We start from the raw sequence: 26967 nt of genomic DNA on the forward strand, positions 1-26967 counted from the left end.
TACCTACCTCTACTGTAACTTATCTTGGAAAGTGCTATGTATATAATTTAGTGCTATATATGAATACAATGCATAGATTGGGGACCAAGGATGCCAGCAGGACAAAATGCACACTAGAGGCACTTTTAGGCTCTTTGTAGCCCATTTTTTAGAATTTATTTTTTCGCATGTTATTTGATGTAGATATTTTGCTACATAGGTAGATACATAAATGGCACCAAAACAACAATTTGGATACCTTTAACCCCTTAAGGACACATGACATGTGAGACACGTCATGATTCCCTTTTATTCCAGAAGTTTGGTCCTTAAGGGGTTAAACATAGCCCCCGAGACAGTCTACTAAGATGCCTCCATGCCACTTGTCTCTTGCACCACTCTCAAAAAACTGTCCTTCTGAGTAAATCCATAGTATGAAGTACATGAAATCTGGCCCTTGATACCATTTAGTAAAATGAAAAATCTACACAGTGTTTCCAATAAATATCCAATCCTCCTGCATGATTTAATTCACAGGTTTATGCAAAGCTTTCTAAATTGCCGAACCAGTATCTTGAAAATCCGTGTTGAGGAAAGTAAAGTGTAACCTCTGAGTGTTAACCAGAAAATGTATGGTAAGTGCGGGCATGACAGGGTGTGTTCTGACATAGCAACACGCTAGTGACATTCACTTCCTCATTCCCACTTCCACTTCTTCTTGTCTTCAAATACTGCTTTGACCTGCAAAAGTTGTTTACTCTCATCTTTAAGTTCTGGCTCACTCGCTAGAGTATTTATGATCTGCAAGAAAGAAAAATGTTACAAAGTACTTTAAATTTGTTAAAGGGAAACTATAGAGCTAGGAATACAAAGTCCTAGGTACTAACGGTTCTCAGAGCATCAACATCATTATGTCCTGATTTGTAGCATCTCACAGAACAATGTAACTATTCTGAAGTTACACATTTTACTGTTGAATTTTACCATAAATCAGGCACTTTATTTGCATTATGCTGTTAGTTCGGTTTTATTTATTGTGCTTTTTTTTTTTTTTTTTTTATATAAGGACAGTTTGAAAAATTGTCTGAGCTCTATAAATGAAAGTCTATAATTTCACTGTAAAACAAAAGCTATAAGGTAAGTCAAAAGTAGAAATATAGCCAAATAAAAGTAATACCTTTTATATTCGCTTAACCTCATCATTACCATTATACATACATGTATATGTCAGTGATGTATTTACCGCAAGGCTGACAAGGCATTTGCGAGGGAGCGCTGAACTGTGAGCTCTCCCTGCTCACTCCCTCACATGCCCCGCAGTGATGCGAGAGCCGGAGTGACGTCATATTCCGGCTCCCAGCATCACTGCGGGGCGCGAGGGAGCTGAGCAGGGAGATCACGGTTCCCTCACTACTAGCTTAGTGTGTCCGCCCGCATGCCTTCCTGCACGCCTGCCTGCCTTCTGCCAAGAAGCCCCAACAGCCAGCCCAGCAGACCCACTGGACCACAGCTAAAAAAATCCCAAAGGTAGGGAGGCTGGGTGGATTTATATTACATTTTTTTTTAAATAACAATTTGAGAGTGTTGGGGGAAAATGTGTGTGTCTGTCAGTCAGTGAATGTGTGTGTGTATATTTCAATGTGTTTGTTAGTGAATGTTTGTGTCTGTCAGTGTATATCTGTCAGTGCGTGTATATCTCAGTGTGTGTCTGTGAGTGAGTGTGTGCCAGTTAATGTGTGTGTGTATATCTGTTAGTGTGTGTCTGTCAGTGAATATGTTTGTGTGTGTATGTCTGTCAGTGTGTGTCTGTCAGTGAGTGTGTCTGTTAGTGAATATTTGTGTCTGTCAGTGTGTGTTTCTGTTTGACATTGTGTGTCTGTGAGTGTGTGTATATCTGTCAGTGTGTGACTGTCAGTGAATGTGCGCGCATCTGAGTGATTGTGTCTGTCTGTCAGTGAGTGTGTGTGTCAGTGAATGTGTATGTCTGTCAGCGTGTGTCTGTCAGTAAAGCTGGGGTCAGTGTGTGTCTGTGAGTGTGTGTGTGTATGTCTGTCAGTGTGTGTGTTAATGTGTGAGTGTGTCTGAGTGATGTGTGTGTGTGTGTCTGTCAGTCACTCAGACATACATGCTCACAGTATCTGTGAGTGAGTGTGTCTGTCAGACTGTCAAATCAGTGAGTGTGTATGTCAGTGTGTGTCTGTCAGTCAAAGTGTGTGTTAGTCTTGTCAGTGTGTGTCTGTGAGTGAGTGTGTATGTATATCTGTCAGTGTGTGTCTGTGAGTGAGTGTCTGTATATCTGCTAGTGTGTGTCTGTCAGTGAATGTGTGTGTGTCTGTAAATGAGTGTGTGTCTGGGAGTGTTAGTCTTTAACAGGAAGACGGGAAGGGGTAGGGCTAATTTAAATTAGGGGGTGTCCGAGTTCCTTTATGCCTAGGACAGCACAAATCTAAAATACACCACTGCACACACATGCAGGCATACATACATACATACATACATACATGCATATATACATACTTAGTAGGATAAACTGATTTTGTGTACTATAAAAAAATTGCCATCTAAAAAAAATCAGAATTAAATTACGTACCACATCAAAATATTTTTCGATATATTTGTACAATTCCAGCAATGGCATATCTTCTTTGAATTCATGTTCATGTTTCTACAGACAATAAAAAAAAAAACACCAGTGTAGTTATGTTTTGTTTTCAATTAGAATAGGAATGCAATGTTCTTGTTCTGAAAATACCTTTGATTCCAAGTTCAAGAACTCCTTTAGTTCTGCAGTAGAAACAGCTGGCGAGTCCCTGATATCTTTATAATAGGCTTTAATCTCCTCTTTGAACTGTGGAATGTCCTTTGCATAAAGAAGCTTATTGGTTGGAGCGGACTGGAAAATAAACAACAAACAAATATACCGGGTATAAAAGTTACCAAATGCTGGAGTTTTCCATTAGGAAATTTTGTAAAAATATAAGAGGATTGTGCTTATCCTATCAAGAAAGTGTATTTGGTAAATGACGACTTATTTTTGTGAATTTGGGGATTTATATAGTAGTGAGAGTTATTCAATTTAACTGGAAATTGTGCAGAATTCAGAACTAGAAGTATATTACACAATCTTCCTTTTTATAATGTATGGTAAAAAAAAATGAATGGGCCTTAAAGGAACACCATAGTCACCAAAATAACTTTAGCTCAATGAAGTAGTCTCACCACCCAATTCTCTGCCATTTAGGAGTTCAATCACTTTGTTTGTGCAGCTCTATTCACACCTCCCTGTATGTGGATTATACAGCCTTCCTAAACACTTCCTGTAAAGAGTCATCTAATGTTTATCCTTTCTTTATTGGAAATTCTATTTAATTTATAATTTCCTATCTCCTGCTCAGCTAATAGCTTGCCAGACCCTGCAGGAGCCTCTTGTATGTAATTAAAGTTCAATTTTCATAGAAATATAGAATGTGACGGCAGATAAGAACCATTCAGCCCATCTAGTCTGCCCAATATTTCAAAATACTTTTAATTAGATCCTGGCCTTATCTTAAGTCTAGGATAGCCTTATGCCTATCCCACGCATGCTTAAAATCCCTCACTGTGTTAACCTCTACTACTTCAGCTGGAAGGCATCCACCACCCTCTTAGTAAAGTAATACTTCCTGAAATTATTTTAAACCTTTGCCCCTCTAATTTAAGACTATGTCCTCATGTTGTGGTAGTTCTCCTTTTAAATATAGTCTCCTCCTTTACTGTATTTAAATGTTTCGATCATATCCCTCCTGTCTCGTCTTTCCTCCAAGCTATACATGTTAAGATCCTTTAACCTTTCCTGGTAAGTTTTATCCTGCACCCATGAACCAGTTTAGTAGCCCTTCTCTGAATTCTCTCTAAAGTATCAATATCCTTCTGGAGATACGGTCTCCAGTACTGCGTACAATACTCCAAGTGAGGTCTCACCAGTGTTCTGTACAATGGCATGAGCACTTCCCTCTTTCTACTGCTAATACCTCTTCCTATACAACCAAGCATTTTGCTAGCATTTCCAGCTGCTCTATTACGTTGTCATCCTACCTTCAAGTCATCTGAAATAATTACTCCAAAATCCCTTTCCTCAGATGTTGAGGTTAGTAGGGTATCAAATATCCTATACTCTGCCCTTGGGTTTTTACGTCCAAGGTGCATTATCTTGCACTTATCCAAATTAAATGTCAGTTGCCACAGCTCAATTTTTCTAATTTTTCTAAATCATTTTCTATTTGGCTTATCCTTCCTGGAACATCAACCCTGTTACATATCTTAGTATCATCAACAAAAAGACATACCTTACCATCAAGACCTTCTGCAATATCACTACTAAAAATATTAAAGAGAATGGGTCTCTGAGGTACCCCACTGGTAACTAGACCTTGCTTCGAATATACTCCATTGACTACAACCCTCTGTTGCCTGTCACTAACTCACTGCCTTACCCATTCAACAATATTGGAATCCAAACTTAAAGATTGCAGTTTATTGATGAGCCTTCTATGTGGAACAGTGTCAAAAGCCTTACTCAAATCTAGGTAAGCAATGTCTACTGCACCATCTAATATTTTAGTTACCCAATCAAAAAAATCAATTAGATTAGTTTGGCATGATCTCCCTGAAGTAAACCCATGTTGTCTCTAATCTTGAAATCCATGTGTTTTTAGATGTTCAACAATCCTATCCTTTAACATGGTTTCCATTACTTTCCCCACTACTGAAGTAAGGCTTACTGGCCTATAGTTGCCCGACTCCTCCCTATTACCTTTCTTGTGAATGGGCACAACATTCGCCAACTTCCAATCTTCTGGGACTTACTCCTGTTAACAATGATTGGTTAAATAAATATGTTAATGGTTTTGCTAGTACACCACTAAGCTCTTCTAATAGCTTTGGGTGTATTCCATCAGGTCCCATTGACTTATTTGTCTTTACTTTTGACAGTTGAAATAGAACCTCTTCCTCTGTAAACTCACATGTAATAAATGACTCATTTGTCCTTTTTCCTATCTGAGGCCCCTTTCCTTCATTTTCATCTGTAAATACGGAGCAAAAATATTCATTGAGGCAATCAGCTAGACCTTTATCCTCTTCTACATACCTTCCTTCTTTTGTTTTTAATCTAACTAATCCTTGTTTTACTTTCCTTTTCTCATTTATCTACCTAAAAAATGTTGTATCCCCCTTTTTTTACTGACTGTGCTATTTTATCTTCTGTGTGTAAATTTGGAAGCTCTTATAACTTGCTTAGCCTCTTTCTGCCTAATCTTATAGAGCATTCTGTCTTCCTCACTCTGTTTTTTTTTTATAATTACTAAATGCTAACTTTTTTTTTTTTTTGGCCACATCGAGGAGTATCATAGTGGTTTATTAATTTTTTTTGCTTTTACTGACAAGTGTAATGCAATTTTCTGTTGTCTTCAGCAGTGCAACTTTTAAATAATCCCATTTCTCCTGGACTTCATTTAAACTGCCCCAGTCTGATAATGACTCCTTTACGCATATTCTAATTTTATTAAAGTCTGTTTTTCTAAAGTCTAAAACTTTTGTTTTTGTGTGGTGTGACTCAGTCACTGTTCTTATATTTCAGAGCAGGAGATACAAACTTTTAAAGTTAGTTACATCTGATTGACAATGAAACCATTTTGTTTTCATGCAGGTTGTGTCAGTCACAGCCAGGGAAGGTGTGGCTAGGGCTGCAGAAACAAAAGTGATTTAACTCCTAAATGGCAGAGAATTGCGCAGTGAAAGATGTATGATCCATACACAAAAGCTGCTTCATTAAGCTAACATTTTTTTTATTTTATTTTTTAGGAGTTTAAAGACTAATTAAGAGATTTATTGCTATAAAGCTCTGTTATAGTTTCAAAACACATCAAAAACATGGAGTTCCTAGAAGAGAGGGATACCATAATGTAAAACAAAAACAGCCTGTTTTCAGTCCAGAATCGGAACGGAACCGCTTATACAGGGACACTTGGTCTGCAACACACGTGTAGAGACAGCCATCATGAGCGACTTGCAACATAAACTTATAAAAGTCAGTTTGAGGACCTTATTTCAAAGCTTCTGTAGCATGGTTTCATTTTCACTGTTTTTGTTAATTTTTTGCTTACAGGTGTTTTAAGAGTACACCATTTTTAGGAGGAGCCTTGTTTGATATAGTCAACATAGACTTTGCAGCCATGAAACTATCCCCACATGCATTTACAAACAGAACATGTTAAATATATAAAAATCCATCTTTACAACCAGACAGATTCCATAAGTTTTTATGTAAAAGGTGTCTAATGATGTACTGGGAATACATCAGCATCCAGGAACCTTCAGACAGGACTCTGGGGCAGAAGATATAGATTTCCTTAATGAGGTTCTTCCCAGTTTCAACTGGTTTTCCATTCTAATTGAGAATTGCTACAGTAAAACACTTATGGTGGGCAGATACTCCTTTCATTCACGTAGGAGGTTTCTTTTTGGGGCAAGGGTCAACGTAGACCTCTTTTTCATGTAATAAAAAAACATATTCTAATCACATGCTTAAAGCATATCTTGTTTCTTCTAAACACGGACTTCATTTCCTGCTGAAGCCACAGATCTGCTTCCTTCTCCCTTTTCACTTTTTTGACTTTTGTTCTACCTTTTTTTTTTATATTCTTTAATTTTATTGTGCAAAGGGAGGTACAAACACATCTGCAATGCCACAATAACAGTTACAGACCTTTCAAAGCTCACAATCTGTGACATAAGAGTAAAACTGCACATTTTTCTTTTAATAGTTAGAATATTGCTGAGTAAATCAGAGGATTAGTAAATACGATTAACTGTAGCAAGAGATGAGATTTGCAAGAAGTAAATTGACATGACGTGCGTTGTGGCTTCAAGAGTTATAGTAAGTAAGAGACAAGAGTCTTACATGCTTGCTTGAGTAGCCTAATACCCTACGGCATCTTATACATTTGCCTATCGCTTAGTGGGTCTGAGCAGGCTGCTCTTGGGCTGGAGCCGCAGCGAGACAACAATATTAAAACAGTGCTAATTTCTTTCTAGCAAACAGTTTTTTAGTGGTTTTGTGCCTAGCTTGACTCACTAAAGCTACTATATCTGCTTAAATCTTAGCTGTTCTTTTCTTATATGTTTGCATATAACAGTCGCTTTTTGAGAGGAAATATAAACAGTGGGTAAACGTAGCTTAATTCCTGCTGCTATCTAATAAACAGTAATATAATGGCTTTGCACATAGCTTGACATATTAAAAGTGTTATATCTGTATGTTTGGTATAACATCCTATTCATCAGCTCGTGTGTGTATATGCTAAGTGAGAGATATAGCCTATTCATTAACATGAATAAAGTATTCTTGCATAACCTTACAAAAATCAAGATGAGAGAACTAAATAAAAAGAACTCTAACAATGTAAAAACGGCAGGATAGCGTCCCTCGTGTGTGAGACTTGCATGTTAACGCCTCCAAGGTCCAGAGAATGACCAGTAGACACCCGCTTAGCCTATGCCCTCTAGGAGGTGGACAGAGTCCCCGGGTAAGCGCTCCTTGCTGTGGTAGGACTTTTCAATGATGTCCCCTTGTTGGGGGTCCGCTCCGGTTTTGACCCACAATGTGTGCAGCCGCTCAGCTACTCAATGTGCAGCGTGGATTGTAGCAGGTATGGTCGTGCTGCTTTGACTACTGCCTGTCAGGTCTGGTGCGGTGCTTGCGTATCTTCTGTGCGTTCCTCCCAGTGACGGACCGCTACCATCAGGTATGTGGGATGACCGACTAGTGTGCTTCTGCATCTGTACTTGCCGGATCCAGGAGGCTGTCGCCTTGCTCCTTTTGCCGCTTGTCGGGTCTCCGGTTACCTGTCGTCTGCTAATTTCTCGCAGCTTCTGTCCCACTAGGCGACTCGGTGCCCGAGGTGACTGTGCCTTCTGTCGTTTGGTGCTGCTTAGGTGAGTGTGCTTTCGGGCGTTGGGCACCATCACTGGGGACAGTAAAGCTTCCAGTTTCTCCCAGAATACTTGGAAAGCCCTGTCTAGTCGGCTCTCCACCTCTGGCTGCTCGCTTAGGATGCTGAAGGAGCACGCTACCTCCGCCATTTTAGGAGCTTCTTCCGCCGAGTTTCCCCTTTGCGGTACAGGTTTATTCCTGCGGTGAGTCTTTGCTGAGTTGCCCTGTTGTCCAGGGGGGACCGGGATGACCCCCACCGGTCCATAGGGGGGGGGGTGCTACGAGCTTACTGTTGGCTGTGTGCGTCTGGAGGGAAAGTGGCCACCTTTCTCCGCCACCTCCCTCTGTAGGCCCTAGTCTGCCGATGCGGTGCCCATTTACCCCGGACATCGGGTGTGGTGTCCCTGGGTTCGGGCCGGTTTCCCAAGTTCAGTGGGCCCACTTGTAGAAGGGTGAGCGCAGTTCAGCTTGATTTATCCACCGTTTTTATGCTCAGTGCACAGGAGCTGGTTCAGAGCACGTCTGCCCTGTTCGCTGGTCAGGCTCCGCCCCTCAAGCTAACATTTTTTTATGTCTAAAGTGACCCTTTAATGTTGGGCTGAATTAAGACAGACACACAGATGCTCCATTAGTGGGCTACAGGCCATACACCTGTAAGAGGGTTTGCATACTACAAATGTATACATTTGTATATAAATATACATATACAGTTGTGGATCCCCAAGCAATTGCATGCTTGTATATGGCAGGAGGGGAGGGGGGCCAGCAGACTCACAGCTTCCACCACCGGCAAGTCCTCACTCTCTCACAAGCCCCAGCCTTTTAGAGCGTGGGCTACTACACAATGCTCCAATACTACACAATCCATTATACACACACACACTTTCTCCATTACTAATGCACACAAACTGCATTTACTATACACACACTGCCTCCCTTACACACACTACATCCCCTACACACACACTACATCCCCTAAACACACTGAATACACATACACTACATTCCCTAAACACATGCATTACATCCTCTACAAACACTACTGGGGAAATAAAGTTAACGGTAGGTCCTGGAAATATTAATAACCCACTTGACTTCAGATGCAGTGTATTACTTCCTAAATGTAGATTTAGCAAAGCATTATTGTTTCATGATCGAAATGTATTAGTTAATTTTATTGACACAGTATAACCATACACAGGATCTGTCTCTCCCATTGTCACCATTTACACGTCATATAAACCTAATCAACACATGTATTTTTAGGGAACCAATGGATTTATTACCTTTCCAAGCTGATGTTCCGCAAGAGAGAATCCATCCATGAAAGCCTGTGCAACCACTGAGAGGGAGCTGTCCAAAAGGGCGGTCTTTTTTATGTCAAAAACAAACTGCGGATTTTTTAGTATATTAATCCAAAAGCGTAGAGGAAGGCTGGTGACAGAAAATTAAAGAAATAAGACAAAAAAAAAGAAAAAAAGTCACCTGCCCACCCAACCGTCCAAATAATTTATTAATGAATTTTTATAAATTGACTGAATTTTGTCTGTTGAAAATAAACTGCTTATGATACCAGTTTGTACCAAACCTTTCCTGAAGGTCTTAACACAGGAAGTGGTTTGATGGTGCCACAAAAGGTCTAATGTGGTTCTTAAATTAAACCTGCATCCGTGCTGTGGGGCAGGTTTAATTACACGTTGAGATAAACTGCGGCTTATGCTGCTAAATGTGTTACAGGTCAGGTTTTCTGAAAATATGTAAAATCTTTCAAGGGTTTAAAACACTGAACTGTGTATGAACTGTAACATTCTAATCAAGAGGAACACTCCAAACACGTTAACCACTACACGTCACTCTTGTGGTTATGGTGCCACTTTAGTACCCCACCCTATTGTGAAGATTCAAGCCAGTTTTAGGTTTGACTCTGTACCTGGCACAGTACTGCGAGTGATCAGCTGACACTCTCAACCAAAGTGAAGAATTGTTTAAGTGAACACTCCAGTGTTGTTCTACACCAGTATATTCACTAGAATCTGAATTTGGCCTACAATCCACAATATACCATTTAGTGAATAACCACATGAATAATCTAGTTTGTAACCGTATGCAAAGTCCACAAGAGCATTTGGGGTTTGGCACCCTGAGGCATGCGTAGCCATCAAGCAGTGTTCCAGCTGTTACATTACAAATTCAACAATCCTTACTCTGCCTCTGAGCAAACATAAATGTAATATTTCTACTTGCTATCTAAACCCATCTTAAAAGGACGCTCCAGACCCCTAAAGCACTTTAGCTTGCTGAAAAGCTTTTTGTGTGAAGAGTGTGTTCTCTTGTTTTATTATTTTGGAAAACCATCAAAGAGTGATTTTAAAGGGCTACTCCAACATCCATGGTCACTTCTGTTAAGTAGCACTGGTCATGAACCAAGGAATCTGTATTTTTGTGCTGGAGGCTAGTTATACCCCCTGGAAATGTTACTTAGGCAGCCTAATGTTAATTCTGCAAAAAATATATCTGTCAGCAGTGCATACAGCAGGCTGGCAGCAGATGTAGCCAGCTTTGGGGGCCCGTCTGCAAGTGGAAGTTTGAATGTCCCCTCCCTCCCTTCCTTCATTGTATTTCCACCCAGCCCACCCCCGTTGCCCCGGCACTAGATTGCAGGTAAGATTTAACATATAGGCAAATAAAAGGAGGAGGCCTAAATAGCATATGACACAATTAAATTATGATTAGAGATAATACAAAATAACGGTGGATTAATCCTTTAATAATACCTATTAGTTTTCCAAATGTGCAGCACGTCTGGATCAGAAACTTTCTTGTTTTCAGCCTGGGCATCCAAGAAATCAAAAAAGTATTTAATGGCGACTGGAGGCCGGCCATGTATTGTCCATATGGATCGAAAAAGTTTTTCCACAGGAGTGTGAATGGCAACCTGGAAGAAGCAGATCATTGTGTCACATGCGCCACAAACCATGTATAACTTGTATGTCCTTAAAGGAACACTACAGCATTAGGACTGGAAACCTTTATTTCTTGTGCTATAGTGTCCTTGCTCCTAGTAAGATATATGTCCCGCCCTCCATCATTTGCCATATAAATTAATACATTAAAAGTTTAACTTACCTTTTTCCTGCTCACCTCGCCATATATACTTTGTTTATTATACAAGTAAAGGAAGCCATCTCGTGAAACAAGGTTTACAGAAGTTATAGGTGATTTTCAATTACATTATTAATGGTGTAATTTTCACAGAAGTGGTAGTTCCTCTTTTAGTTATCCTCGCCTCAAGCCACAACCACTTGACCAGTGTCTGCTCTGTTTAGGTCAGTCACATAACAACCTAAGTTCTCAGAATTAATATAAAAGAAGCAAAACGGTAGTAGATCACCAATGAACTGAGCAGCTGGGGAGATACGGATCAACCAACCTAGGGCAGATCCAGAGCCAAAACTCAGGAGGGACACTGCCATCAGATTTGTGTGGCAACACATTGGAATATCGATCAAATAGTCCTTAATGTTACAAAGTAACATTTGGAATATGCGTGTCACAGAGTTCCAGAGTAATAAACAAAATAAAATAAATACAATGTGGTGTATTAATATACTTCATATAAAGTTGTTTTTCCCGAGGAGCTTTTTCCTATAGTAATCTATTCTATAGTGCACACTTGTATGTTTTTTTATTGCTTGGGAGATTTGTAAGGTAGTCATAGTACTCATCACTGGATTCTATTGCTACGGATCTCCCCATAATCTTCCAGGCCTTTCACACGTCACATACCATGTCTCCCTCTGGTACATTTTCTGTAGTCTGTGAATTTGTATCTCACATTGTATATACGCAATATAAATATTATGAATATATTTTACAGTAGGCTGATAGGTGCCTTGTCCCGCCATTCGGTTCACAGATCAAGTGAAAACAATTAACCAATACAGGGGAAAAGTGGCGTAGAACTAAAACAATCTATATTTTTATATTAAATGTATAATATATAGTTTCTGTTTTACTGATTTTCCTTTTTCTATTGGTCACTTCTTACTTTATCTGTGAATAAAATCAATGTTTAATGACTGTCCTCTAGCAACCAGTCATCTTTTTTTCCCATCAATTATCACTTTTTTTGTCGACGTGGGCGTAATTCAAAATAACAAATCAAAATAAACATGTTTGTGCAGCGCATGTTTCGTTTGGTTCGTGATTCCGCTACCTTTCTATTTAGAATTTGCACGATCACCCATTTTTGGACGAACCGCAGTTTGTAATGAAATGAATCTACATTCCTTGAAGGATTTATGTTTTTTGGAAAATAATATGCTCATTTAACCTTCCAAACTACAGACCCTGAAAACCCTGAGACACTGAAGCATTATTTTACAGGTAGATCTGTATGAATTGAAATACATACTAATGGGAAGGCGGGGAGGGAGCTGTGTATGTCAGTCAGTGTGTGTCAAATCAGTGAGAGTGTGTATGTCAGTGAGTGTATGTGTTTGTCAGTGAATGCTTGTGTTGGTCAGTAAATGTGTGTCAAATCAGTGAGAGTGTGTATGTCAGTGAGTATATGTGTGTCAGTGTTCTCTGTATGTAATTGTGTATCTGTCTGTCAGTGAATGTGTGTGTGTCTGCAAGGTGTGTCAAATCAGTGAGAGTGTATATCAGTGTGTGTCTTCTCTGTGTATAAATGTGTGTGTATCAGTTTTCTCTGTGTGTAAGAAAAATGTGTGTGTGTCATCAGTGTGTAGTTGTGTGCATCAGTGCCCTCTGAGTGTAACTGTGTGGCAGTTCCCTCTGTGTGTAAATGTGTGTGTAAATGTCCTTATGTGTAAAAGTATGTCAGTGTCATCTGTGTGTGTGTCAGTTTCTTGTGTGTGTAAATGTGTATGTGTGTGACAGTGCCCTCTGTGTGTAACTATTATGTGTGCATTATAATTTAATTTTGTGACTTTTATACTTGGGATTAAGAGTTCATACTCTCATCTTAACATACAAAATATTCACATTATGCCATATTTATTTAAAAAATATTTTTACTACCTTGTTTTCTAATATGGGATTAACCTAAAGGACCACTCCACACCCCCAAAAGAACTTGAGCTTGCTGAAGTGCCCTATGGGTGAGGAGTACCCCCATTTAACCCCAGTTTATAAAAATGCTGATTTCTATGAGAAATAAGCACTTTTTTAAATTAACTAGATAACTCCCCACTGGCTGTCAAACAGCTAGAGAGGATTCCTTCCTACTTCAGTAAGCTCCCCTGAGCTAACAAAAGTGGCAGGCACGCTCTTCTTGAGCGTGCCTGCCTCCCCCACCCTCCCTCACAGACCTCAGACCAGCTTGACAGCTTCATCTTTGCACATGCGACCAGGTGTGTGCGGATTCACTAACAGACGCGTGTGCACGATACGGTATACGTGCACGCAAGATTGTGCACGAGTGTGCAGGAGCCAGCACACCTTGGGACCAAGTCAGAGGTGTTGCAATGGTTATTTTCTTGTGAAGATACTGAAAGTCTCTTCCAGTAAAAAAAAAGGTGAGGGGCTTACAAAGGCTGCAGTCACAAAGACTGCAGCTTTTCTAAGCAACTTTAAACTATATTCCTAATGAATACATATGCATGCATGTATTCATTTGGGGTATATCTACTAAACTTTGTTTTTTTTGCTAGGGGTTTGGAAGTGTGGAGTGGTCCATTAAATATCAGAGTCTACATGATTAATTTGGAATTTAAATCAATAGAAATTACTTTCTGGAGGCATGGGTACTTAAGAATATTTTTTTACCTGCAGGGGTACTTCTCCATAAAAGGTTGAGAAACACTGGTCTATAAGATAATGTACTTAGGCCCTTTATAATTGCAGCACCAGGCCAAAAACCCAGTACGGCTCAGGTTGATAGGAGCTGGTGTTGTTAGATAGCCTAACTTACCACCTGTGTCATATGCAAGGAATACCATATCCAGTTGGATCTGCAATAACACCCCCCTCCTTCCGAGTTTGTTTAGAGAGGTCATTAACCCCTTAAGGATCAAACTTCTGGAATAAAAGGGAATCATGACATGTCACACATGTCATGTGTCCTTAAGGGGTTAAGAAAGCATGTAGCCCCATGTAGCTAGAGCGCAGCTAAGCGGAAAAAGGCCTTGACAGGGGTTAGGAGGCGGGCTTAGGAGGAAGTAAGCGAGGGTTGGAATTATGGGTAAGTGGGATTGGCTATTTAAATGAGCAGCCATTTTAGGTGAGTCATTCTAACTTCCTACCTGGTCGAGTTTGTGTTCGCCTCGGGGAGCGCGGACTTTGCTTGGTCGGATTTCTTTTGTCTCCTCTGCAGGAACAATGGACGACGTGGAGCGTTTGCTGGAAGGGATCAGGTCGGCAGCACGGCATCAAGGTGTGGACTGGCTACGGGCACAGCTTGGCCCTGCCCTGGCGGAGGCGGCGGATCGGGACGGCGATGGCGGGAGACCGGTCCGGGCCCGGAGGCCCCCGCGGAGGCTAAGCCCGGGCGCGGGGCCCGGTGAAGTGGTACCCGGTAGCAGTGGAGTTCCAGTTACGACCGGCAGCAGGCCCGGGAGCCGCGTGGTCGAGGCCTTGCCTCCCCGTGTGCGGACGGAGCCTCGGATGTGCACTAGGCGGCAAAGGGATGTCGTGGACGGGGGCGCGGCTGCTAGCAGGTCGGAGGCGGCCGGGCGGCCCCCTGGTGCTTCGAGACCCACGGAGGGGAGGCCCAGGAGGGCTTCCCCCCCTTCGGACAGCGGAGACGATGAGGAGACTGGATCCGGGAGACAGCATGGCAGGCATCAGGCAAGTGCAGAGGGCTCAGGTCGGGGCCCTCTTGGCGGGAAGATTGTTCGGGGGAGCTCTGCCACTGGGGGGGGCGGGAGTAAGCCGGTTGGGGGTACACAGGCCTTAGTGGGAAAGGGGGAGGGCCCTGGGGCCCCGAAGAGAAAATGTGGCTCTAAAGGAGTAAGTTCTAAGGGTGGTAGGGGTTCCCGGGAGGGGGCCAGGTCAGACAGAGGGTCTCCCGTAGGGGTGGTGGGTAGTTCGGGGCCATCGGGGTCTGGCAAGCAAGGGGTCAGAGGTAAGGGGGTGGGGGAGGGGGTTTCGGAGGTAGCTAGGCAAGGGCGTAGGGTAGGCCGGGAGTCGGGTCTTTCCGTAGCGGAGGGGCGCAGGGGGGGCCCGGGTTCCAGGAGTAGTAGTGACAGTCCCTCGCCCGTTAGATCTCTGGGGTCCCGGGATGCTCGGGGGCGGTCGGGTCGGCACTGCTCCCCTCGGATAGCTCAGCAGGGGAAGGTGCGGCAGCCCCTCGGGATGGACGGCAGGGGCGGCTTGCTGGTAGAGACGGGAGGAGTCGTAGCCCCAGGGGTTCCCGGGTGCCACGTGGTGGTAGAGGTCAGCGGGAGGCTTCGGTGCAGAGCAGGCGCTCCCGGGGTCGGGACGGGAGGGGAGTGGATGTTCGTTACCCCCTACCCAGGACTTCTTCTCCTTGTCCTAGATTTCGGAGCCGTTCTGCTTCCTCACAGGCTGGGCACCGGGTGGGCTCCCCGGTCGGCGAGATGGCGGCGGAAGTTCCTCTTCCCGGACGTCAGGCGATCTGTACTGCAGCCCCCACCGCTCCGGTGTCGGGGGGCTTGGCCGGTGAGTCCAGTGGGTCACTACACTCTAGCGCACTAGTTACCACACTTCAGGCACTACTCCACTCATTGGGGGCGGGGGGTGACACTAGCGGCGTTGGTCAGGTGTGGGCTCCGGGTGCAGTGGCTTCAGGTTCTCGGATCCGGGATTCCGCGGGGCCTAGTTCGGGCGGGGATTTGGTGGTGCCGCAGGACGTAGGGGAGGTTGGGAGCGAAAGGGCTGAGTTGTCCGGGGGTATCCCCGACGCGGCTAGGCAGCACGCGTACGTATCTTTTGCGGGCCCACTGGGGGTCCATTTGAAACAGGACGTGAAGGATAAGATTTGGAAGGGCGAGTTCTGTGAGATTTTCTCCCTCCTCCCGTTAGAGGACTTCATTGACCTCAAGGAGGAGGATAAGAAGGATGAGAAAAAGGAGGAGGAGGAGAAGAGGAAGCGGTACCGCAAGATACCGAAGTCCTTCGGTAATTGGTTGCGGGCTTTTTGTGTGCTGGCTAGCGTGCTCGGCGAGAAATCGCCGGGGTTGTGCTCGTCTTTGTTCTGCTATTTGGATGGCATTTGGGAGGCGTACCGGACTTACGGGGGGTTGGCCTGGTGGAGGTACGACGAGCAGTTTCGGCAGCGGCTGGCGGCTAACCCGGGTATGCGGTGGGACCAAATGGACCTGCCGCTCTGGATGAAGCTAATGATGGCGCAAAAAGCGCAGCCCTTTCAGAGCTCGGCCGGCGCCAGGGGGCAGTCCGCCTCGTCGGCCACCTTACAAAAGGGCTTATGCTGGCTCTATAACGAGGGCCAATGCAAATGGGGAGCCTCCTGTCGTTTCAAGCATGAGTGCTCCGGCTGCGGGGGAGCTCATGGGCTCAACCGCTGCTTTAAGAAGGGTAAGTCCGGAGGCGCCGGCGCGGCTGTCGCGCCGGGGGGAGGAGGTGCATCCGCTTCCCCTGGGCCTAACCCCAGTGAAGCTAAGCGCGATGGAGCCGTGGCTAGGCCGCTACGGTAACAGGGCGGACGCTGCGGTGCTCCTGGCGGGGTTTGCGGTGGGGTTCTTTATTCCGTTTCAGGAGCGACGAGGGGGTCAAGGGAGGCTGCGCAACCTGAAGTCCGTGGCGGACTTCCCGGATGTGGTTAGGGAAAAGCTGGGCAAAGAGGTCGGACTGGGCCGCATGGCAGGCCCGTTTGTAGTGCCTCCGCTGGAGGGCCTGCGGGTTTCCCCACTTGGGGTGGTCCCCAAGAAGGAGCCGGGTAAATTTAGACTCATTCACCATCTCTCATACCCGAAAGGGGAGTCGGTGAATGACGGTATTCATAAGGAATTGTGCTCGGTGTCATATGCATCTTTCGACCGGGCGGTCGATTTGGTCCGGCGGGCCGGGCATGGGGCCCTGATGGCTAAGGTGGACATCGAGGCCGCGTTCCGGCTGCTACCGGTCCACCGGGACTGTCATCACCTGCTGGGGTGTTTCTTTGAAGGGGCCTACTTCGTGGACTTGTGTCTGCCCATGGGCTGTTCCATTTCGTGCTCCTATTTTGAGAAATTCAGCACTTTTCTCGAATGGGTGATACGGGTGGAAGCGGGGAGTCGTCTTATTGTACATTATCTAGATGATTTTCTGTGTGTGGGACCGGCCGGTTCCCGGGATTGCCTGCGCCTGCTGCGGACGGTTGAGTGGGTGACGGGCCAATTCGGGGTTCCGCTGGCGGCGGATAAGACCGAGGGCCCGACCACGTGTCTGAGTTTTCTAGGTCTGGAGATTGACTCTGGGAGGGGAGAATGTCGGCTGCCCCAGGATAAGCTGGCAAGGCTTCGGGGGGCGGTGGCTGCCGTTGCTGGGGCACGCAAGGTGACTTTGGTGCAGCTACAGTCTTTGATTGGGTTGCTCAATTTTGCGTGTCGGGTCATCCCGATGGGAAGGGTGTTTAGTCGCAGCTTGTCGGCCGCTACCGCGGGGGTTAGATCCCCGCACCATTTCGTACGGGTGTCGGCGGCCATGCGAGCGGACTTGGGCATCTGGGATGCCTTCTTGCGGGATTTTAATGGGACGGTGTTGTTCCGGCAGGAGGGCCAGTCGTCGGCCGAGCTGGAGCTTTTTACGGATGCTTCGGGCAGTATAGGCTTTGGGGCATATTTCGGGGGCTCCTGGTGTGCGGAGCGGTGGCCGGACTCTTGGGGTTCGAGCCCTCTTATGCGCAACTTGGCTTTCTTGGAGTTGTTCCCGTTGGTCGTTGCAGTAGCGTTATGGGGTGACAGGCTGCGTGATCGGAAAGTGCGGTGAATCGCCAGTCGGCGGCCTCAAAGCCGGTGGTTCAGCTGCTTAGGCGACTGGTATTGCTGTGTATGTCCCGAAATGTTGTTTTTCGCGCGCGCCATGTTCCCGGCTATTTGAATGAGGTGGCTGATGCTCTATCTCGTTTTCAGTGGTCCCGTTTCTGGCTGGCGGCGCCGGGGGCATCGAAGGAAGGGCTGGCTTGCCCGGACGAGATTTGGCAGCTGGGGGCGTCCTGCTTGGAGGACTCGTGAAGGCTTCTCTGGCACCGGCCACTTGGGCCTCGTACAGTAAGGTTTGGGGCTTGTGGGAACGGTCACTGGAGGGGTTGGCCATGGACAGCGGGGAGGCCCTGCGGGACGCTTTCTTGTGGTACACCTGTCGGTTGCTGACAAAAGGGCCGTCCCCTGCCGTGGTGGACAGATCCATGGCGGCTATGGCGTTTTGGTTTCGGTGGCATGGGAAGGAGGACTTTACCAAGACCTTCGTCATCAGGCAAGCCCTGAAGGGTTATCGCAGGGGGCGCAGGGCGCCGGATACCAGGCATCTAGTAGGATACCAGGCATCTAGTAGCTGTTTGAACATCTGTATGGACTCTGATAAAACCACTTCTTCAGGCAGAGAATTCCACATCCTGATTGTTCTTACAGTAAAAAAACCTTTCCTTTGCTTTAGACGAAATCTTCTTTCTTCCAGTCTAAACGCATGGCCTCCTGTCCTATGTAAAGTCCGGTTTGTGAATAGATTTCCACACAATGGTTTGTATTGGCCCCGAATATATTTGTATAATGTTATCATATCCCCTCTCATACTAAACGGATTGCAAATCTAGATATGATGACTACTTAATAAAAAGTCATAGGTTATAATCTTTCAGTCCTCATTAGTGAGCTATCACAAAAAAAACGCAAATATTTAAAAATGTGAGCTATCACAAAAAAAAAACGCAAATATTAAAAAAAAAATTGTAAATTTAAACAATTGTCAAGCCAATGCCAAGTGCACAGTGCTAAAATGTATGGTTTGTATTTCCGAATACAGGTTTGAAGATCTCTAGACTTTTCTTTTTAGAATTATGTATGTTCTCACTTTCAGAGGTTCGTACGTGCACAAAACACACTAAACTCAGGATCTCTAGGACAGCCATCTGACAGGTCTACAGACAGGCCATCTGACAGGACAGGAACCACTAACAGGGACTCCTCCAGAACTACTGCTGGTTTGTCTACATCACAAGTATGTTGAAATTAGTATGTGAATCATTTAGCTATTTGGGCTGACCTGGCTGTGTAGATAGTTACCGTTAGCTGACTGGACGTAGAGGGTGGTGAATTAAAGAATGACTAAACTGAATTTATGATGCGCATGAGATATGTATTTTGGGGTAATTATAAATTTAAAAATTGAATTTCTTAATTGCAGCTCCACTAAATAATTCCGGCTATCCATTTTGTCCCCTCTCTACTCTACTATAATATTACTATTGCTTGGAGACATCTGCGTGATGCTACCAGTATTAGTGGAACTTCCACGGTTTGTACTTTCTTTTTCCTAATGAAGAATATATTTATTATAGAACAGTTCCAGTAACACACTATTCTGTCTCCAGCATTTACCTACATACCTATCTGGCCTGCTCTGGCTTATAGGGTTTCAGTCACTAAACTTTGGATTGTGGGGTTTTGAAAGCAGAGATGCAAACATTGGGACAAATGTTTAGCTGTGAAAAAATTGTGGTTTCTTTAATTACTTTTTGGTCTGTGTATTCAAACATTTCAGATTCATTTGATGTTCTGAAATTAGTTTGTGAAAAATACAAATGCCCAGAATTTATTACCTTAGTGGAAAGTAGTTTTGTCAGATAGAGCTCTTTTACTTTAAACTTTTGTTTGCCTTTGACGTCCCCATTTTCAGAAGCCTCATTTTCTTCGGTATCAGATAAAATCTAAAAGAAAGCACAAGTGTAACGAATGAGTAAAAAAATTAGCTTTCATATATCATGCAACCTGTTTATAGTAAAGGTGCCGATCTAGAACAGTAGGAAAAGCAGAGTCTGGACCTCAACTAACCAGTTATAACACATTTGTCTGGTAAGGTCTTCTGCTGCATAGACTGTACTCCCAATCTCAAATAACGGTTAGTTTTGCCCTACATCAGGTTTCCAGCCGTGGACTCAACGCTGGTGTGTGTGTGTCTTTGTGTTATAAGCTCATATATTGACAGGAGTCTCTATTCCATGTCTTTCTCCTATCTAGACTCTCTCTCTGCTTATCTTTTTCTTCTCTTTCTCGTAGTCTATTTTTTAGCTACATATCGACCCATTATTGGTATTCCCAGTTTATACCTCAGCCCAATTTATGTTCCAGATTATTCGGTTTCCTAATCTTTTTTTCTGATGTCCATTTCTCCTGCCTCATACACTTGTATTTCCAGGTCTATGAACCTGCATTCCCTTTATAATGCCCTTTAAAAATACACAATCAAATATATACATTTTTATTGTTAAAAAAAAAAGTGCTGCTCTGTCAGGGTTATTCACTAAAGTCCAAATGGGCTTCCAGAAAAGGGCTATTCTTAATTTTGACCTTTCAGCTGTTTAGTAGATAGCTCCCTAATTTGCTATTCTTAGGTAGGGTTGGCATAATTCACATACCAAAATAGGCAGCTAACTACTAAACATCCAAAAAAGCAGTATGAGCAGTAATTACCAAGACACCAAATTGGGGTGCAGTTTAGCTAATAGCTCACACATTTCGTAATTGGTATCCTTAAGGCAATCCCATAAGGATAGCAAATTAGGGAGTTATCTACGACTAAACAATCAAAGTTAAGAAGAGGGATTTTGTTTATTTTGATCATTTAGTAGTTTAGCAGATAACTCCCTAAATTGGTTCTTTGTGACAGCCTCTCTCGAAAGGGAATAATGGGTTTTCGAATATCGAAAATTAATGACATGTTGGGGAAATATTTGGTTCAACCAAATAAATATTTTCTGAATCCAAAATTAGAAAATGAAGAAACAAAACAAATGTTTCGCCTGTGTACATTTTCACTATAATCTTCTAACAGGCATTGCAGTAAAATTCCACCAAGGTGTGTGTATAAAATAAAAATTTTGTAGTGGAAAATAATATGATTGTCTGAAGTAGCTAAGGATTTGTCCGGATAGATATTAACTGGCAGCATTAGCTTTAGCTTAATGATAAATCTTAACAATATGAAGTCATAAAACTACACTGTGTTCTTGTTCTTGCAGAATTTTATCTTCTGGCTGAGATGTTAGCTCTGGTAATACCCCCAGCACACATTCACTTACAGTATGCGGTAAGAGAATGGGAAGGAAATTCCACAAAGACTTGAAGAAACACATCTGCACTGCACTACTTAATAGATGCTGCACAGATTTTATTTAATTGTGGGCGGCTGTATACAATAACATACATTGCTAGGCACCATTCCTATAACATTGAAGAACAAAAATGTACTTGCGAGTGATGGATGCTAATGATTATTTTAACAAGAATACATTTTTTACCTACCAGATGACAATACAACTGGGGATTTTCAATGTCTAGAAATAAAAGAGATAATTAACAAATTTACATATTTCTTGGATAGACTATAAACATTGGTATCCCGTCATACAGTATTGTTTTTAGAAGTGTTAGGTTTGTGAATAGTTTCATCCCCCCTATCAGGGTTTAATTATATTGAAATGTACTTTTCCTGTCCAGTGCACATATATATACTAATTCATCTTAAATACGTACTTATCACACACTTGAAGAGTCACTCAAGTTATGATAAATTACAGTTAGAGATAATGATTTTAAATATGTATAATTTTTTCAAAAATCCAGGAGATGCCAGTGGACAGGGACAGACTGACACTGGCCTCGGTCAGTGGCATCTCAAGGATTTATTTTTAGGTGGGGCGCACAGAGACACATAGTCACAAACACAGAGACACGCAGTCACACACACAGAGGCACACACATACAGTCACACAAACACAGCCACACACACAGTTACAGTCACACAGAGGCAGACAGCCACACACAGAGAGATGGATAGTCACACACACACACACAGAGTTACACATAGGCAGACAGTCACACACACACACACACACTGTGTGTGTGTGTGTGTGACTGTCTGCCTATGTGTAACTCTGTGTGTGTGTGTGTGACACACACACACACAGAGTTACACATAGGCAGACAGTCTCTCTCACACACATACACACTGTACTTATAAAAGGTAATTTAATGTTAATAACACCTGACCAGTATGAAAGGCTGCACATACAGAGATTATATATTGCTCGAGAGCCAGCAGTGACATTAGTATGTTATTAGGCAGCCTAGATCAAGAGTTTCAGGCTGGCTAATGTCGATTGTGAGCATATTTCTTTGCACAGATGTTCATTCATTCGCTCAAAGCCATCAGCTCACACTCTTATCCAATGAAGTCCGTCGCTGGTCAATGACCATCATTTGAAGTTTGGAGTCCATTAGGACCAAGGTGAGTGGCAAACTGTTGCTAAATGGTTTGTCCCCTTACTGGGGAAAAACTACAGGGAACTCCATACATCATAATATGGAATTTTGGAAAGTTAATTAATTTCTCTGGATTTTCTGCCTGGTTTGTCAGGCAGGTCCCCCAATATATAATATATACACACACACATTTAGAACTATATGACATGATTAAAAAGATCCCTGGATTTAGGGCTTGCCCAGTTTTGTAAAGATATACCTGGCCATTGGTAATACCTGAAGACTGGTTTAATGAGCACAGTTTAAAATGACATGTCAAAGGAGTAAACATTCCTCTCAACTCTACAAAGACAATTTATTATAAAAATAATACTACAATGTGTTAGTTATCAGAAATTGTATTTGGAATTCAGTGATGACCTGGAAAACAACAAGAAAAAAAAGAAAATTGCAAAAGATTCCAAACACAATTCCTATATGTGAAATGCTTGTTTTACGTACAAAACTCAGGGAGTGGCCGGCGCAGAGCTAAAATGGCAATATGGCTGCCCAGGTACGGCAATTTTCCATATATCTCTAGTAAATATTTTGATAGCTTACAATTAGAAATCAAGTCTTACCTGTTACATCGTTACATTTATCTTTAATTACATTGATCGTTGCTCCATTCTCAATCTGGAAAAACAAAATGTTCAGTCAACAACCGTAAAATATTGCTCTCTTTAGTTTTTGGGTGCTAGACTGAAATAAATTAATTTACTGAATCTGTTTTATCTCCAACATTAGCATGCACAGTATGATGGTGCGGGATGCTGTATGTGTACAATGATCCTTATTTATTTATAAAATATTTTACCAGGAAAGATACATTGAGATTTCTCTCGTTTTCAAGTATGTCCTGGTCCACAAATCATTGCATTGCTACATTAGGGTGCAATAAAATACAAAACCAATATTAATACACAATATATAAAAAAAAATGGAACATAGAACAGGCAAGAAATATATAATCAACCATGACAGGTGTATTCTTGAGGAACATTGGGTTCAACGTTTTCACAGAGAAATATTGGAGTGGTAGATGGTGGCAACTGTTGTACATGCAACGTGTGTCCACAATGCTTCTCTAATAGAAGCATTTTATTACATTATATGATCTCACTGGAAGAGAATTGTTTACAGGCACATCTAATAAAAAATAAAAATAAATGTGTGTATTTTAAAAATCAATAACATTCTGTGAGCTTTGAAGTTGCTGTTTAGAGAATGAGTGAGTGTGCTGGATCTTGCATGTTGTATTAATTGGCCCCAGCATTACCCTTATTCTGTATGCATGTTTAAGTGAGTGCAACCTTCTTATTCCATATGTAAATATATACATTTTGGAGTCCAGGCCAACTCCCTTGGTTTTCCACCCGTCCCTATTGCAGGTGCCTCATTCCAGGGACCTATTTCACCTTGCACTGCAGAAAGTCCAGGAGGTAGGATTATCCAAGTAACTGAATAATCTCATACAAGCAGGCATTAGTTGCTAGGATACGACCTGCCAAGAATGGGGTACATTGACGTTGTGGCAGGCTTATGCAATGTATGATCATATACTGTAACTATTTCATTATTATTTTAAAGTCTATATTTAGAAGCAGAAGTGTCTGCTTTCAATTTGAAATTGTCACAGGAGATCATGTTACCTTCTTTCATGTTTATTATTCTGTTCATCAATATTGTTGCCTAAGTAAGGTGTTTATTTAAAAAAAAGTATTCTATTTTGTAAGAGTGAGGAGTGATTGTGCTATATACATACATACATATATATATATATATATATATATATATATATATATATATATATGTACACACACAACATGCAAAATCCAGCACACTCACTCCTCACTCTTACAAAATAGAATACTTTTTTTTTTAAAATAAACACCTTACTTAGGCAACAATATTGATGAAATAGTTACATTATATGATCATATATATTATATTATATTAGAGTGTTCCTTTAATGCACTGATTATAGTTTTACTTAACATAGACTAATAAACATGAAAAAAGGTAACACGATCTCCTGTGACAATTTCAAATTGAAAGCAGACACTTCTGCTTCTAAATATAGACTTTAAAATAATAATGAAATAGTTACATTATATGATCATATATTTATATTATATTATATTAGAGTGTTCCTTTAATGCACTAATTATAGTTTTACTTAACACAGAATAATAAACATGAAAGAAGGTAACATGATCTCCTGTGACAATATCAAATTGAAACTAGACACTTCTGCTTCTAAATACAGACTTTTTTTTCCGTGCAACTCCAAGAAGTTGTATCCAAGAAGTTGTATGTAATTTAAGCAGATTATATTAGAATTTTTTTGCACCATTGTTATGTTTATTTATTTATATGTATATTTGATTTCAAAGTGAAAAGGGAAAAACTTAAAATTCTATTAGTTACTGTAGCTAACACCTATGGCAACGAATGCTCTAAACCTGATTTCTTGTGATGCTCAACGAGCCAAAATTCTGTCCATTCCATCTGTACCGCCAATGATATGCTATTTTACACTATGCAGTTATAATGGGGGAACATTCAGTATCAATGTTTTTTTATATACTTTGTTTTTATATGGAACCAGCAGCTTTGTACAGTATACAATTATTACAGACAAGATGGTGTTTTCTAACATTGCATACAAGTTTCCCATAATGTACACATAGCTACATACTGGTATAACAGGATTGAAGATACTGCTCTTGAGAGCTTACAATCTAGTAAACTTAATTTGGACAGAAGGTAACCAGGATATAATGGAGTGGAGGTCTGATTGTGGGAAAGTAATGTGTGTCAATATAAGATGGCTATGGTGGGAGAGAACTGTTGATATAACAAGTTTATGGGGGACTAGAATGGAGGTGCTACATTGTTCTCTGAATTGAAGGCACAAAACGAAATATTTATACTTCACGTGGTAAGCCCTGGTCAAATGTGCTAAGGTTCAAGAAAGTTAGAATAACACTGAATGCATGAAAATGTCTAACATTTCATTTTTTAGTGAATAAGCCCTAGTGTTTTTACACTAGGTCACACCTTCCCAGCAAGTCACAGAGGCAGTGTTTGCTATTTGTGGCTGTAGAATCTTTGTGCATCTGCTGATAGTCAATCTGTTTACAAATCTATTAAACTTTTTTTTTCATTGAGTGCGTGATCTGTGACAAATTTTGGCATTTGGCGGAACATGAGTTACTAATCTAATTTACCCACAATTCATCCGGCACATGAATCCCACAGAAGAGCAAACTGGACAGAGGCAGACATTTTAGACAGATAAGTGGAAAGTAATGGAACGAGGAAGAGAAAAATTGTAAATATAAAGAAAGGCAAAAGGCAATATGGAATATAATCAATAAGATACATGAGACATTAAGAAAATCTAAAAAAAAAACCAAAAAAAAACAGTGCTGCTTTAAGGTGATTTCATAAACTCATTTTAAAGCCACATACCTTGTAGTGTTTTATTGTATTTAATTTCTTTATTCCACTATCCAAAACAACAGAGGATGCATCAATGTCTAACAGTGTTTTATGTGTTTGACCATAATGATATTCTATAAACAAAACATAGAACAAAATAATTAAAAAAAGTTCCATAAGCATTGCATAAATTAACCACAGTTTCACTGGAAATGTAGAGGAGGAATAATAAGGATTATTCGTAATTGAACCTTGCACAACAGAGAATTACATCTATCTACCACACTCTTTAAACATATTTTGTGTCTTTCTGTATTGATTTAAAAGATAAAAGGTTTTGTGATAAATAAACTAATACTTCATATGGCTAGGGACAATGGAAACACCCTGCAATTAACATTTTGGGGTTTACTTACACAACAATGAAGTGAAATGAAATTTGACAAGTTATGGCCAAAGTGATGGAGATAGCTATATTCCCAACCAAAAGCGTGTGAACGGGGTTTGTCCAGCCACACCCTAATGCACCCTACAAGAAGGACCAGCCCTGCGCCTAATTTTTTTTATTTTCACATGATGTCAATCAAATTGGTACAATGTGTGTTATTTAATGTTGCTACTGCTTAATGAAGCAGTATTGGTGTATAGATCATACCCCTAAAGTCTTATTGCCATTTATATAGCGCCAACAGAATCCTTAGCGCTTTACAATATTATAAGGAGGGGGATTTAACTATAAATAGGACAATTACAAGAAAACTTCCAGGAACAGTAGGTTGAAGAAGACCCTGCTCAAATGAGCTTACAGTCTATAGGAGGTGGGGTATAAAACACATTAGGACAGGAAAGAGCAATCAAATAAGGTGGGAGTGAAGCAGAGCTGGAGGAGAGAGGAAGAGACAGGTAAGTAAGGCATAGGTTACTCTGGGAGGCCATAAGCTTTCCCAAAGAGATGGGTTTTAAGGCACTTTTTAAACGATTGAAGATTAGGGGAGAGTCTGATGGCGTTAGGCAGGCTATTCCATAGGAAGGGAGCCGCCCGCGAGAAGTCCTGCAAGCGTGAGTTCGCTGTACGAGTGCGAGCAACAGACAGGAGAAGGTCACGGGCAGAGCGGAGAGACCGAGAAG

At 42.0% G+C, this 26967-nt stretch overlaps 1 protein-coding gene across 1 annotated transcript in view; it reads right to left on the bottom strand.

Moving 5' to 3' along the window:
• Nucleotides 1-333: 333 nt before the first annotated feature.
• PLXNC1 (plexin C1) overlaps nt 334-26967 on the bottom strand; it is a 140569-nt gene continuing 113935 nt past the window's right edge. Inside the window, exons 23-31 of the mRNA XM_063447098.1 lie at nt 25870-25973; nt 22974-23028; nt 21394-21425; nt 19692-19799; nt 10726-10886; nt 9238-9385; nt 2732-2872; nt 2570-2644; nt 334-780 (exon numbers count right to left, since the gene is read on the bottom strand). Of these exons, the coding sequence (XP_063303168.1) occupies nt 676-780; nt 2570-2644; nt 2732-2872; nt 9238-9385; nt 10726-10886; nt 19692-19799; nt 21394-21425; nt 22974-23028; nt 25870-25973 (929 nt within the window). The 3' untranslated portion in view covers nt 334-675. The remainder of the gene's footprint in view (nt 781-2569; nt 2645-2731; nt 2873-9237; nt 9386-10725; nt 10887-19691; nt 19800-21393; nt 21426-22973; nt 23029-25869; nt 25974-26967) is intronic.

Source organism: Pelobates fuscus, chromosome 3, assembly GCF_036172605.1.
Source record: "Pelobates fuscus isolate aPelFus1 chromosome 3, aPelFus1.pri, whole genome shotgun sequence".
Lineage (NCBI taxonomy): Eukaryota > Metazoa > Chordata > Amphibia > Anura > Pelobatidae > Pelobates > Pelobates fuscus.